Below are 16,307 nucleotides of genomic sequence, written 5' to 3' on the forward strand. Positions count from 1 at the left end.
TTGCGAAAACTGTCTAGAAATCCAGCCAGTTGCATTGAAGTGATGCAATAGCCTTGCCCTGGTGTCATAACTACACCAAGAACACTGTGCCCTCCTCTGATGTCATCATGCCTGTGCCTACATCACTGCCACACCCCAATGCTATCTGCCCCGCCCCCATGTTCGGGTTTACCCATCAGCAAAGGTGGCAACCCTAAGTGTTTCTAAAATTACATTATGGCCTCTAGCAGTTGAATTTTCCCTCTAAACAACCTCATGGAAAATGTATTCAATTCTAGTTGCATGAACTGCATAAACTATAGGTTCTGCTGGAAGAGATAGACAAATTTGGAGCTAGGACCCGGCAGCCATACGTAAAGCAAATAAGCCCTCCCGGGAGGCGGGGCCGAGCCAGGACCCCGCCTAGCTGTGCTGCCTCACACCCTCCTCCCTTAAGTGCCTGTCTGTGTGTCCGAGGGGAGGAAGAAAGAAAGAAAAGAGGGAGGGGAGAGAAACAGCCCGGCTCACTGTGCTGGGAGCTGCCACCTCAACATGGTGTAATCCCTTCCCTGCAGCAGCCACCGATAGGAGAAAGGTGGGGGGAGCGTGAGAGAAGAACGGAAAGGAGAGACGGGCAGCGCCCGCACCCCGGCACGACACCTCCCTCCCGTATCCAATGAGGAGTTGGAAGCTTCCAAGAAGAGCGTGACTCGCCCTGTTGTGTCTGGCTCCGGGGGGAAACATATATACATACGGGGGCTGCTGAGACATTCACAGGGTGTCGACCATGGCCAACGATTCGCCTGCCAAAAGTCTTGTGGATATAGACCTGTCCTCGCTGAGGGTGAGCGCATGTTGCCTTGGCATGTGTCAATTGAGCCTTTGTACAAAAGGCAGTTGCTTCATTCCTTGCCCTGAATGATGAGAAGCAGCACAAGGCCCCCACCCAAATGATGGAGGCTGGGCTGAGCCCCTATTTTTTCTTTTTAGTCTTGCTTCTTGTGGCTGTTGTAGGAGGCGGGGGGGGGGCAGCTTTCTTTCCTCCACACCTTGTTCATGGCTGACTTTGTCTCTCTGCCCATTCTGTCAGGAAATTAGTGGCCATTTTATACTATAACTCCCAGCATCCCCTCTGGCACCAAATGTCATGAGACATCCCTTATATACCACAAGGCTGTTTTGTGTGCTGAAGAGTTCCAAGCTTCCTTTGTTTGCATGTGTTGGCATGTGCCTCAAGTGGAGGAAAAAGGAAAATTAGGGAGCAACAGCTGCATCAGCCCCCCTTCTACAACATCCCCCCCCTTGCATGTGTTGTTTAATACATCTAGTTTTTTTTTGCTTCTTTTCCAGGACCCAGCTGGCATCTTTGAATTAGTGGAAGTGGTAGGAAATGGCACCTATGGACAAGTATATAAGGTGTGTAGCAAATGTGATTTATCACTTTTATCTGGCTCTAGGTCATGTGCATGAATGTTAAACTACAAGTTCCAACATCTGCAAAATGCTGTTGTGGGATACCGGGGACAACAATTCAACAGATGGGTTTGCAAAGGATGCAACTGTTCTGGGCCTGTTATTCTTTAGTTCAATACAGATATACTAGTTACTAGGCCCCAGACCAGCATGTGGCATTCTGATTGCACCCCTGGAGATTGCTGCCGTTCCCTTTATTGGGTATTTTTCTTTGAATATCTGTTTTGGCTGCACATGCTTATGTAGCCCTTTAAGTGGTTACTTTCACTACATATATTGACTTTTGTTGCCTTTCGTAATTGGTGCACTTTACAGAATTAAATTAATCTACGGAGTGCATGGGATTTTTCTGCCAACCCCATAGTTGTGTGTCTTAACCATATACAAGTCTGACAAGAATATAATAATAGTAGCTGAATATGTTTGTATAGCACCCTACAGCAAAGATTTCCAAGCTTTCAGACTCAGCAGGAAACAAAGCAAAGCAGTGTGGGTACTTATTTACAAACATTTTCCTGTAATTTCAAGGTCACTGTCAAGACACAATTTGTATCTGTAACATTGTTAAAAACAAAGTGACTCCTGAGCAAGTGTTGGCCATTAATATATGGCCCAAGAGAACGGAAACCGTCTCCTGATGTATAATTCTCATGCACTTATACCAGGTTGCGTTAATTCTCTGCCACTTATACCAGGTTGTTCAGCCTGAGTCCATGGTGAACAACCACCGTTTCTGAAGGTAGCAGGGATTTTGGGCTAGTCCACACGAGGAGATTCGGGGAGATTTTGTCGCCTGGCGACTAATCGCCTCGTCTTTTGAGCGACTATCTCCCCGAACTGCCTCAGCGTTTTTCCCTATAGGCTACAAAGAAAAGTCACCTGCGCTAATGCACACACAGCGATGCGTTTTCAATAGTTGCCCAAAGTTGCCTCAGTGACAAAATCTCCCCGAATCTCCTCGTGTGGCCTTACCCTTAGGATGAACTGTTTACCAACTTCTGGAGGCTGTAAGACTGGCATCACAAAGCTTCTAGCGCACTATTTATACATTGATTCATATTTGAAGGTACTTTTTTTTTTTTTAATAAAGTGGCCACAACTACAGCGACAAAATACCCTGTACTATTTACATTTGTCTTCATGGACTTTTCATAAATTTGCAGCTCTCCCGCATGATTACTTTGTGTTGAATACTAACATTCTTAGTTGGTGTATGTATCGGGTTTTCAGCTAACCTTGACTAATGCAGCAAAATGACTAGCCATTGGACAAAATGAATGGATGTCCTGTGTTTGAACAGTTTTAAATATCAAATAATAACCCACAAATTGATGAGTTTTTTGTTTGTTATTACATTCTAGACCTAGATTATAGAGTTCAAACTAGGAATCTGTTACAGTTCATCCTTTCAGCTGTTCAGTCTTTAGAGGGAAGTCTCTCTGATTTATAAGCTCTGTAATGAATATGGCATCTCTCTCAATTCCTCTGTTCTCTATTTAAGAAAAATTAAATGAAGGTGATTTGTTTCCTCCTGTATATAGCGTTGAGAGAAATCATTTTAACATGGAGCCGAAAAGATTGTGATATACCAGTAGATTTAGCAGGTTACAGTAGATCACACTTGTCAGTTAATTGTGTATGTTATCGTTTTTTTTTTTTTTTTAATTGCTGAAAGTAAGTGGCCAAAACTGGTAGCCATGCCAGAAATGGAAGCAGCCACATGTGAATGTCAGCTGAAACATTCCCTTGTGAAAGTTGCCATGAGCCATTCCCCAGGGGCACTTGCCTAGCTCATTGAACCTCACTAGTATCTCAGCAGTGACATAAGCTCAAATGGTATACACTATTGTCATGTAGTTTGCATCCCACTGTATTGTAAATGTATGCTCTTCATCCAAGCGTAAATGGAATATAGTTTCCCATAAGGTTACCTGCTCTGTAGTAGTGGAAAGAGATGAATGCATGTGCACTCTAGTTGATTTGTTGATGTTACTGTGTCATTTGCAAGACATAACCATGTTTCTGTGCTTCACCTTTGGTATTGCTGAAGGAGGTTTTGTAAGGATCTGACCTTTTATCATATTTGCTTTGGGATTAAATTGGCCTGAATTGCATCTCCATTTCTTATTGTGCATTCACATAGGCAGTATATGAAAAGAAGCACCAATTCGTATGCTCCGTTTTTGCTTTTACTTTTGAATTGTTCTATAGTGGCACCATTTTTTTTTATCTGTAGGAGATTTTCTGGCACATTCTCTGAAACTCCCCTTATCATAAATAAGATGGGATCTTTCCATTGAAATAGCATACCTTTTATCTGTGTGGGCATACATTTTTTTCAGGGATCAATACGGTGATCAAATAAACTCCTAAAGGGCATCATATTTTTACCTTTTGTGTTTGCTCTAGGTCTGACTGTTAATGAGGTGATTTATCTTTAAAGGGGTGGTTCACCTTTTAGATAAATTTTAGTATGATGTAGAGAGTGATATTCTGAGACAATTTGCAATTTGTTTTAATTTTTTCTTATTTAAGGTTTTTGCGTTATTTGGCTTTTTATTCAGCAGCTCTTCAATTTGCATTTTAATCAATCTGGTTGCTAAGGTCCAAATTCCCCTAGCAACCATACATTGATGTGAATAAGAGACTGGAATATGAATAGGAGAGGCCTGAATAGAAAGATGAGAAATAAAAAGTAGCAATAACAATTAATTTGTAGCCTTATAGAGCATTTGTTTTCTAGAAGGGGTCAGCGACGCCCATTTGAAAGCTGCAAAGAGTCAGAAGAAAAAGGCAAAAAACTATGAAACTATAAAAAAATAAATAATGAAAACCAATTGAAAAGTTGCTTAGAATTGGCCATTCTATAACATAGTAAAAGTTACCTTAAAGGTGAACCACCCCTTTAAGTTAACTTTTAGTATGTTTAGTATGAATGGCCAGTTCTAAGCCACTTTTCAAGTGGTATACAGTATTTTTTTTTAATTATTTGCCTATTTCTTCTGACTCTTTCCAGCTTTAAAATGGGGGTCACTGACCCCATCTAAAAAAAAAATGCTCTGTAAAGCTACAAATGTATTATTGCTACTTTTTACTACTCATCTGTCTATTCAGGCTCACTACTATTCATATTCCAGTCTCTTATTCAAATCAATGAATGGTTGCTAGGGTAATTTGAACCCTAGCAACCCGATTGCTGAGAATGCAAACGCGAGAGCTGCTGAATAAAAAGCTAAACAATTCAAAAACCACAAATAAAAAATGAAAACCAATTGCAGATTGTCTCAGAATATAACGTTCTACATCATGCAAAAAGATAACGCATAGGTGAACAACCCATTTGAAGAGTGATTGGTTAGTTATAACTTTGTATTATTCTGGAATGTATTTAGTGCAAATATATTTATGAAGACAGAGACATGTGTAAGTGGAAGCAGAAATAACTTTTCATTTGACAATTATGTGTGCCTGTATTTTGAGCACTAGTGTGTGTGTGTGTGTGGCTGTAATGACCGAGCGACAAGGTCGTGGTTTCCGTATTTCATGAGGCCTGCTAATGATGAAACTGATACTGTGCTGCAGAGGTTGACTCTTTTCATAGGTAGGGGAGGCCTAGGATATGGAGCGAAGAGCTTTGGTGTTAAGCTATTACTGTTAATAGGTTATTAAAATCCAAAGATCCTATATTTCTTCTTTACTGTGGTTAGATGCGAAATCTATGTATATGATAAGTCTTGTAGAATAACAAGTATTGCTGGTTCAGTGGTATTCTATTCTGTGCAAAGAACTGTCTTCAGATTCCTAAATGACAATATAAAGAATAGATCAAGTATTAAGAATTCCGTAAAGTACATGCAAACAAACATACTGAATTATGAGTCCACAATCCAGTTCTGTGTAGACCTAGTTATCTAAAAAAGTAAAGATGCCAAGTGCACATCAAATTAATGAATGAATCCCAAGTATACTAATACCCAACCCTCAGATGACGTTGAGCAGTACAGTTTGGATTAGGCAGGCACATTGCTAAGCACAACCAGCCACCATTTAACATGGTATTTCCAAAGATCCTAATATTTTAAACTGACTGGTCTCGACTAGTTTGGGTGTTGGGTTTGGGAGTATCGAAATCATTTTTTATTTTTTTTTCTGCTTCTGGACTTGTGCAAATCCTAAAAATGCAAATGTGCCTGCCCATTTCCAGCCCTCACCCAGCAAAATAAATGTCTGGAAACTTAACGGTTTCTAAGCTATGACAGGTTTTTTTTTGTGTTGGTTGCTACAGTAACCATGAAATTCAGATTTAACTTTCCAGCACTTATTATCAAATGACTATTTATCTAATTTGTGTAGCAATGTGCTGAATCCCATCCCAACCTGAGAAGTACATTTTGCACATTCATGACATTTATTAGCTAGGTAATTGGCCGGGAAATCTGGCTTTTTTTTTTTGTTGATTTTTTTTTCTGCAGCTAAAGGTGGTCATGTTGAGGTTAGCAAACAGATCTAGGCCCATTTGATTACCAACATGCTAAGCCAAATCTGACTGACCATCTACTGGGGCCTATGAAGACCTGATAGACCAGGACAAGACTGTCAAACCTGTCTAATTGGCGTCTGGTCGATGGGCACATTTAATTAGGACAAGTCCATAGGTTGGACCCCTTACAGGAGCCGATAAGCTGCTGTGTGCAATTTTCAATTTTCAATTGAAATGAGATTATATAAGAAGTTACACAATAATAAAAAAAAAAAACTTGTGTAAATGTATTCAACCTGTTGTTATATGTGCAGCTTGGGTAATTTGAAGCTACACCAGCCTGTTCTAGAATTAGGCCTCCCAGCATCCTCTGTCATCCAGAGTTCATTAGCAGGTTGGAAATCCCTGCACTTGACACAAGTATGATACAGGTGCAGCCTGAAATTGTCTTTGTTGATACATTGAGTTAGATGTATTACTATTTTGACATGCCTGGACTTGTTCTTAGGGCTGTGGGTCTCCTCTTTATGGAAACCCTGAATATATACAAAAGCAGCTAACTACTTACGAGTTCTGTATTCGCAAACTTTACATAGGCATTCATGTTTTTCTGGTTTATTAATGGAATGAAGAAATAAAGGATGGCATCTAGATATGATCAGTATTCACTGACAATTTCTTAGGTCTTTGTTCTAAGCTTAATGAACCGTCAAGAAGAGTTTGCCTGTAAAGTGCTGATTTAGACGGTAGTGAATAGGGGAGGAATTTAGGTGATCCACATGTACATGGTAATTCACTGTAAACTCATTACCCATTGGTCAGATTCTTGCACTCATTGGGGTAACTGGATATACATGGAGGGAAAGAAAACATGAAAGTGATTTCTGTATATATGCATATGCTGTGTGTTTGTGTGTGTATTTAATATCACACCCACCTACACAGACTTAAATGACACTTGGTTCCATTGTTTGTATCTTGAAACCATTTATTCACTTGTACACTCAAACCACTTAGCCTGTCATAGTGAGCAATTTCTACATAATGCTCATGTTTTATCCACTCGATCTGAATGTATTTACATTTGATTTGCTGATTTGTACTGGGAAGCAGACTGTAAGCCAGACATAACAAATAAGCTTGACAGTTTCTCTGCAAATCTTTGCGTTATCTGGGAGGAAATTGTTATGAGCATTTCCTTCATTTAAAGGCCATTTTCCTTTTGAACTTCTGGGCACTTTTCTTAGCAGAAGTTTGCTTAAAAACTGCCAGGATGCATTGAGAATAGAAGGAGGAAAGTTTTGTTCTCTAACTTCTTAATAATTTCTGCGCTGTTTAACCTTTTTTTTTCCCTTTTTAGGCACCATGTTTCCTGTAGTGTAACTTAGAACATACAAGACTGGAAAATTCCTTTCCATAGTTGGTAGTGTAAATCACTGGAGCTAAAATTTAATTCACAGAAAAAAATAGTAACTTTTTATATGGTTATGTGATTAAAAGAAGAACTAAACTCTAAAAATTAATGTCTAAAAATTTCATTTTATGTACTTCTCAATAGCGGCAATGATCCAGGATTTCAAACTTTTCTCAAGTGTCTGTGACACTCACATGCTCAGTGGGCTTTGAGCCGTTACTAGCAAACTATCAAGCAGAAAATGAGATTGGTTTGTAATATAAGATGATGCTACAAGGCTGATTATTAAATTCTGGTGCTAGTTGCATTGGTTTCTGTGCTGAGATGTAATATCTGTATTAATTACTAATCAGCCTTATATTGTGACATTTCTATTCTATGTGTACTCTATATTGTGAGTGGGTCCCTAAGCTCAATAAGTGACAGTAGCACAGAACATGTGCAGTAGAAAAGAAAATGGGGAGCTAATGGGGCATCTTTGGAGAAACAGATCTTCGCTGCTAAAGGCAGATAAAAATTATTTCCTTTGTTTATTTTATAATAAAACAGTACCCTGTACTTGATCCTAACTAAGATATGATTAATCCTTATTAGAGGCAAAACCAGCGTATTGGATTTATTTAATGTTTAAATTATTTTCTAGTAAATTTAAGTTATGAAGATCCAAATTACAGAAAGATCCGTTATCTGGAAATACCAGGTCCTGAGCATTCTGGATAACAGGTCCCAACCTGTAGAACTTCATTAAAATGATGATACGAGTCAAGAGTCTGAATACATCAAGGAGCTGTGTGTAGTATGTTAGGAGAGCCGATATTGTTATTTTGTAATTGTCCTTTAAACTGTTTTGTGCTTTTGCCATTGAGCAATAAACATTATGGATTTTTAGACTGCCTGCAAGGAACGCTGTTTGGGTCAGTGACCATGACACATTGTGTGAGAAAATACTTCTAGCTTTCAATATGTGGGACAAAAATATGATTTCATGTGTGTGTATATGTATGGCAGGGTTGTTGCTATGCTATGGAGATCTGTGAAAAAGTTTATAAATTGCGTTGTAGTTACAGCTTTTTCTGGAACTATGCTGCCTCTGTGGCCAGTACTTTGGAAACTTGTGCCCTACCAGTGTTTTTTTTTTTTGCTATTTGTTGGGACCATGCCAGACCACTTCCTCCTAATCCTTCTCTCTACAACCTTGTTATAAACTATGAAAATATAATGGAGCATAGTTCCATGAACATCTAGGACAGTCAATACTCAAAAACCTGTCTTCCAGGATTATTAAGGAAAACAAAACAGGCATTTCCTGTATATCTTGCCAAAATTGTTTTCTAAAGTGTCATTTTCATCAAGGATACTGCACATTTTTATTTCATTATTTTTATGTAGAATCACTAACCCCCCCCAAAATTGAAGGTTTTAATAGGTATTTACAGAATAGCTAAAGATCAACAAAGAATGTCTAGACATGTGTTACCATATGTTTCGGCTTCTGTACCAGCTCAAGGCCACTTTAGGCTTTTTAGCAGTGAAAATCGGTACTTCTGAAGGTGCCCACTGTAGGTATTCATCTTCTTTTCTGCTTATTCGCAGCTTTGGGCTGCTGTCAGTTACCTGAGCTTAGGGGCCGACATCCAATATATTGTATGTATAAAAAATTATGGCTGAAGGACTACTGCTGTATTGATAATACAGGTATGGGACCTGTTATCCAGAATGCTCTGGACCTGGGGTTTTCTGGATAAGGAGTCTTTCCGCTATTTGGATCTTCTACTAGAGTCTACTAGTAAATCAAGTAAACATTAAATAAACCCAATAGGCTGATTTTGCTCCCAAAAAGGATTAATTATATCTTAGTTTTGATCAAGTACAGAGTACTGTTTTATTATTACAGCCAAAAAGGAAATAATTTAAAAAAATCTGGATTATTTGGATAAAATTGAGTCTATGGGAGACACCTATTCCGTAATTCGGAGCTTTCTGGATAGCGGGTCCCATACCTGTTATTCTTTGTAGCTTTAAAGAAATGTGTCAAACAGAACAACCAACAGTGCTCTTTGGGATGTACACAGCATAGACCTGCATGGCTGGAGTACTGCATTTTGCTGCATGACTTGGTAATCGATCTAACCAAAAGGAGAATAGGCTGACCTATAAACTGTATGTTGCTAAACCTGATCAATGCACTGCAGGCTACGAAGAATCAATCTCATAAAGTGAAAACGTGCACAATTATTCTCTCGTATTATTTAGCCTAATTGCTTATTGGGGCTTGTTTACAAACATTTACAGTAATGTATGTGTGAACCATACTCTGTGATTACCACAAAGTGAAATAAGTGGTGATCTTTGTATATTTCACTCATCTTTAAGTTAGGTAAATTAAAAGCGAAGCTACTCAGATATATATGTGTATGATGCTGTGCTGAGGCCTTGTAAGTAAATCAGCAGCACAAAATGTAATATTTATTTATGCAGTAGCACCCCAATTTTACGGTTTTCAAGTGACCAGATAAGAAAAATCATGGGAAATGTGTTAAAGCAACGTATTCTTCTCAAAGGATATTGGCACGGGAGTCTGTTTTATTTGGAATACAATATTTACTGTGGGGTTGACAACGGGCTGTCTTTGTCTTGTCTTTCATGCTATTCCTTTTAAGTGAAAGTAATGGTAAAGTGTATTCATTTCTTACATGCTTAAAACAATGTCGGTCTCTGTAAAAATATATTGCATAAAACGGCTCATATCTAAAACCCTGTTTCATTTATAAACCATTTTCGTAATAATATATTTTTTTAGTAGAATGTGCCTTTGGGTAATCCTAAATAGAAAATTGCCATTTTAAAAACTATGGGCCTCCCCCTGGAATTCTATGATCCACAGTGCACACAAACCATCCAAACAAACCATACATGTTATATCACCTGATCCAATTAAAGGACAAAGTTCTGTCTTTTGCTCCCACACTTCTTCTTGTTAGAGTTGTAGTATTTCTGGTCAGGTGATCTCTGAGGCAGCACACAGACCATCACGAAATGGTGATGGTGGTATAGTTTTCCTTTGAATTGCTATATATTTGCTAAGCTTGGCACTGAACCTTTACGAAAAATCAGAGGAAGTAATTTTTATTTGTTTGGTTGAAAAATCAGAGGAAGTAATTTTTATTTGTTTGGTTAACAGAACTGGCCGTTCTCTTTTATAGCTCTTTAAAAGGAACTGTTCTGTTGTTATCTAAACTGCCTTTTCCGTATTGCTGCTGAGGAAGGGGGTTGTTAACACTTTTCAGCAACTTTTAGTTTAGTTTAGTTTTGATTAGTAATCAAAAATCTGCCCCATGTGTGCAGCGATAGATGGTTGCCATAAAATTCGATTGCAGCTTGCATAGAGGATATCTGCAGTATTGTACATTTTCCTGCTGGTGAGTAAATGTTGTGTGTAATATTGCTATCATCTGGATTTCCCTGATAGTAAAGAATGCATTTCTATGTGAAGTGGCTACACAGCTTCATTGACTGAACCACACATGGTATTCTGAAGGGTGCCAATTATCATAGTTAATTACAATAAAAAAATCCTGATTGTATTCACACAACACTTATGCGCAAGAGTCCCATTTCATTGGGAAATTTTTTGCAAAAGTTCCCCTTTAAATTCATGGCCAGTTAAAGGAGAAGGAAAGGTTAAAATTAATTAAGCCTTATCAGAAAAGGTCCAATTAAATATACCAGTAAACCCTCAAAGTAGTGCTGCTCTGAGTCCCCTGTCAAAAGAAACGCTGCATTTCTTTCCTTCTCTTGTGTATACATGGGCTTCTGTATCGGACTTCCTGCCTCCAGCTTAAACCTCCTTGCCCCGGGCGTGAGCATGCTCACTTTGTTCCTCTTTCCCCCCCTTCTCTGCTGTAATCTGAGCCCAGAGCTATAAGTGAGCAGGGAGATACTCTGGCATGAAGTGAGGTCACACCAAGCTAATATGGCAGCTGCTATACTAAACAAACAGAGAGCTTCTAGAGCTTTTTACTCAGGTATGGTAAAACATTCTACAGAATAAATATAGTATTCTAGCTTGCACTATTGCAGCTTATCTGTTGGCAATGAAATGCCTCCGTAGCTTTCCTTCTCCTTCAAAATAAGTCTGTCTGTGTGTGAACCGTTCCTAGATCATCTTATCTAAGAACAATGATTAGTTAAGTGTTTAGTAATGCTGTTACATAATTTTACCTCCATAATGGGAACATTTCTAAGCTGTCTGTCTAGACTAGTCACCACAGAGTAACCGGAAGTAAAGCATGGATTTCATAAGGCTTGTGTCTCCTATGTAGTCAGTGGTAGGTCCATACCATTGAAAATATTGTTGCTGATGATATTCCCTTTAAGGCTAGTATCTATCACTGGTGAGACTGAATTAGACTTTATATAAAGACGGCACTTGCGTTAGGCACCTTGTGCCACTTTTCTGGGTGTGCCTATTCTTATGAGTTAGGCCAGGTTGCAGCGGGCAGAGGAGTTTGGTTTAAGGGAGCTCTATAGCATATTTATTAATGGTGTTAAATACAGGGAATCAATGTGTAAAAGAAACGGATCCGCACACACGCTGATTAATGCAGTCGGGGAATATCCGCTTTTATTCAGCCACCAAACATCAATGTTTCGGGGGGGAACACCCACTCTTCATGATGAAGAGTGGGTGTTCCCCCCCGAAACATTGATGTTTGGTGGCTGAATAAAAGGGGATATTTCCCAACTGCATTAATCAGCGTGTGTGCGGATCCGTTTCTTTTACACATTGGTTGCTAAGGGACCCGGCCGGGTCAATGGAAGGAACGCACCACCAATTGCAGGATTGGTGAACTACAGGTGTGCGGTAGGGGAATTACATTGTAGTTAAATACAGGGAGCCTTCTGTGTGCTGTGCAAATAAAGCTCCTCTGAGGTGATTGGGACCAAGTTGTGGAAAACTAAGTGGAGCAAATGTAGGTGACTTGCATCACTATTCTGAATTTGTTGTATAGAAAATTGAATTGTGGGTAAAGAATTGTCATTGTCTGCTGATTTTTTTTTTTTCCCATCTCCTGCTTTGCACTTGCTAAATAAAAGAGCCCCTGTGTCTTTCTCCACCAGTGGTTAAATTCATAGCTATTGCTTGCTCTACAGAGGATCTTTGGCTTTAAAATACCACAACAAATGACCTTGTCATACTAGCCCTAGGGCCACTTCTTGATAAAGTGTTTCCAACAATAAACGGTCCTAGTCGCCAAGTAGGAAATCGTTTAACCTACCCAGACAACTGCTGTCTGTATGGATCCTTTGTCATACAATATGACAAAAAGACTGCTGTTTTTGACACAGGGATACAGGCACATGATTAGAGAGTCAAAAAAGAGCTGTTTTTTAAAAGTTGAAGAATGTAATAAAACAGGTTAAAGGAGTATTGTACCCATGAACTGCACTGTTATGAGCATATGAACTATTAAGAATCACTGCCAAACTGCCTGCTCAATCTTATGCTAGCTTCTTGTATAATTATAGAATTAAAAGTGGGTCCCAAATGACTGTAAACAAAATGTAATAAAAGGTGAGACGTTTGCTAAAGTGCATTCATATAGGCTATAGCAGCAAGTAGCATTTGCTGGTCAATGGTTTCAAAGCAAATATGTGGTGGCTATAGGTTAGTGCTCCTGGGTAAACTTTGTGTGTTTTATACATATGTGGCTAAGACACATAACTAACAAATTACTATAGGTAAAAAGGAAATGCTTAGTGCTGGGGTTGTTGTTATAGCTGCAACTGAACCCACGCACATACCTGTGCAGATGCATATAAATTGGTATATTTGTATGTCTAACACAAATAATAAAATAAAGGATGTCGTTGGTTGGTATACATTATAAAGACCTGAATAAGACTAGCTTTTTTAATGTTGGTTTTGTGGCAAAGCTGGGAGCTGTATATCAACATTTTAGGGACAGCAGGGTGCATATTTTAGCTCTTTAGGATAATAGCACATGAATGGCAATCAACATACGTTGGCTTTCTTTGTATTTAAACAATATAAAGGTCTGCTAGTAGCCCCAGACCTACAATTATTGTCTAAAAAGTGTATTGTGGGCAGTTTTATGTGATAATTATAGGTCTGAGGCTACTTGCTGATTTTACAGTTACTTGTTAATGGATAGCGACTCACTGGAGTAAAAACCCCTGATGTGCCTTTAGCCTTACTCCTCCAGGTACATAATTATTATTGACAAAGGTTATTAAATTGTATGATAATCCTGTGTACTGTTATTGTGAAGCTTATCTGATAACATTTATGTAAAACCTGGCAGATTCCCACAAAACAGATTTATTTAATTGGGGGTACCAGAGGTTTGCAAGAATCTGTCCGTAATGGCTATATTGGGGTACTGTAATAAAAGGTGCAAGTTTGTTACAGGTCTGGTTTCCCATAGCAAACAATCAGTAGGTAGTATTTAATAGTTTGCTCTTGTGTTTTGCTGAAAATGTATCTATTGTCATTTATATTTTTCCTGAAAATTCCTACAACCCTGTGCCCTCCCCCAATTATTAACAATCAATGCTTTATGGTTAGTTTGGTTACACCTACTTTGTTCTTCTTGCATACCTGACCTCTCTGATTTTCCTCTGTAGACTACGTCATTTCAGGTCCTGCGGGGGTAACTTAATAGCTTGTATGAGGTCTGGATCACATTTCTCTTAACGTTAACAGTATTTTTTTGAAAACTAATTATTAACATTTGCAGTGTAAGAAGGATAACTCATTCAATGCATTTCAGCTACCGTATAAGCTTAGAACTACAGTATACAGGTATTGGACCAGTTATCTGGAAATCCATTATCCAGAAAGCTCTGAATTACAGAAAGGCTGTCTCCCATAGACTTCATTATAATCAAATGATCCACATTTTTAAAAATGATTTCCCTTTTCTCTGTAATAATTAAACAGTACCTTGTACTTGATCCAAAGTAAGATATAATTAATCCGTATTGGAAGAAAAACCAGGCTATTGAGTTTAGTTTAGGGAGAACTGCCATGCTGCTTAGTTCCTTTTTTGAATGCTTGCTTGGGTTTTATAAACTGCAACATTTTAACAACTTACCTTTCTGGCATGGGAGAACTCCTGTTTTGCCTATTAAGATAAGTTCTACACAAAGTTACTGTTTGTTGAGTTTTTAAATGATTATCCATCAGTGTATGGGAGGAAGTGCAGTAAAAGTGAGGTTTGTGTGTATGTGGTGGGTGGTGTGTTCATTAAATTTATTTTAGTGATGTAATATTGTGTTAACATGGGTTGCTGAGAAGATACTGTTCACCTTGGCTATGAGAACACACCAAGCCTTTGTTAGATTTTCTCCCTAGGCTAGACACCTATGTGATCTCATCTACCTTTGAGGAAATGTCACATTTATCTGATCATCACTAAGACTTTTTAGCTGTGTGGCTTTGTCTGGTAACAGTGAAACGATTATGTTTGCAAGAAATGCAAAATGGATTTGTCTGTTTTCATATGCCTTTCAGTGCACCTGGAATCAGAGTTATTTTTATTGAGATGGGGAATCTTATCATTAAAATATTATTGATGAGTGATAAAGTCCAGATAATCTCAAACAATCCGAAATGCTTAGTGCTGCAGAACCCCTTGTATTTAGGATTCCATCTTGCTTGGTTAAAGGTAAAGATCAATGTTTAAGGTTAAATAAAGCACTGAAGTATAATCTGTACTTTTAATTAGAGTACGCTTTCCACATGCACAGTAGCCTAACCCACTTCAATCTGAAGAGAAGTACAGTTCTTCTTTGTCCTTCCAAATTCTTTGGCTGCATGTACCGGACTCTCTAACTGGCCCAGAGGCGTATTTACCATATAGGCACTCGAGGGCGTGTCTCAGAGCAGTAGCTTTAAAGATGCAGCCCTCTGATGCTTATATGGTAAATAAAACTAACCAGAAAATAAAATCTTCTTCCCTTGCCGCTGGATATTTTCCCTTGAAATCCGGTGGCTGCTTGTCCATGGCAGTGTCAGGGCCCAAAGGCGCAGTTTGGAGTGCGGACCAAGGAGGAAGCAACTAGGCAAACACAGTTCGTGGTACAAAAGGTTTAGGCCAGGGGTGTCCAAACTGCGGCCCGAGGGCCACATGCGGCCCAGGATGCTTATGAATGCGGCCCATTGCCCAGTTAGTAATAATAATATAATATGTCTATTTATAATCCAGGTGTCCCATATTCCAGTGTATAGCTCCATCTGGTTATCCAACTGGCATTGTTGTTCTTTTCTGTGTATTTTCTTTACTTTTACAAATCAAACGTGTTTGTGTATTTCATGTGTGGCCCAGACAATTTTTCTTTTTCCAATGTGGCCCGGTGAGCCAAAAGTTTGGACACCCCTGGTTTAGGCAGAAGAATCGTCAGTTCAGGCAAAGGTCAGTCCAGGCAGCAAGATAACGTGGTCGTGATTACAGGCAGAGGTCGGTCCAGGCAGCAAGATATCAAAGTCGAGGTTTCAGGCAAAGGTCGAAGATCAAGGAATCAATAATAGTAAGCACTCAGGAACTCGGGATAGAAGAACATATACTCGGGCACTGAACCTTCTGGCGACCTTAAATAGGTGGATTTTCGCGCCAAAACGCGCTAGATGACGTCACAGGACGTGCGCCAGAATATGCGCCAGCGTCTGCATGTTTTGGACGCCAGTGTCTAAAGGATGCGCCAGCGTTAATACGCTGCGCAAAAACGCCAGCATAAATACGTTGCTCGAAAACGCCAGCGTCACGCTGGCGTCTGACGGCAGCATGACCTCTTCTGGGCGCCGCCATCTTGGACGCGCCGAGGACTCCTTACAGGCAGCCATGGGACATCTGATCCATTTATAGCCTGATACATTTACAGTCTGATACATTTACAGACAGATTCAGCTTGAGGGCTGTAGTTACCCTTTAACTACTC

General features: G+C 39.2%; 1 protein-coding gene across 11 annotated transcripts in view; it reads left to right on the forward strand.

The window, feature by feature from the left end:
- Nucleotides 1–431: 431 nt before the first annotated feature.
- LOC108708403 (mitogen-activated protein kinase kinase kinase kinase 4) overlaps nt 432–16,307 on the forward strand; it is a 100,039-nt gene continuing 84,163 nt past the window's right edge. For all 11 annotated transcript variants that reach the window (XM_018247066.2, XM_018247068.2, XM_018247070.2 and 8 more), the window contains exons 1-2: nt 432–823; nt 1,330–1,395. In XM_018247066.2, coding sequence (XP_018102555.1) covers nt 767–823; nt 1,330–1,395 — 123 coding nt within the window. In that variant the 5' untranslated portion in view covers nt 432–766. The remainder of the gene's footprint in view (nt 824–1,329; nt 1,396–16,307) is intronic.

Source organism: Xenopus laevis, chromosome 2L, assembly GCF_017654675.1.
Source record: "Xenopus laevis strain J_2021 chromosome 2L, Xenopus_laevis_v10.1, whole genome shotgun sequence".
Classification (NCBI taxonomy): Eukaryota; Metazoa; Chordata; class Amphibia; order Anura; family Pipidae; genus Xenopus; species Xenopus laevis.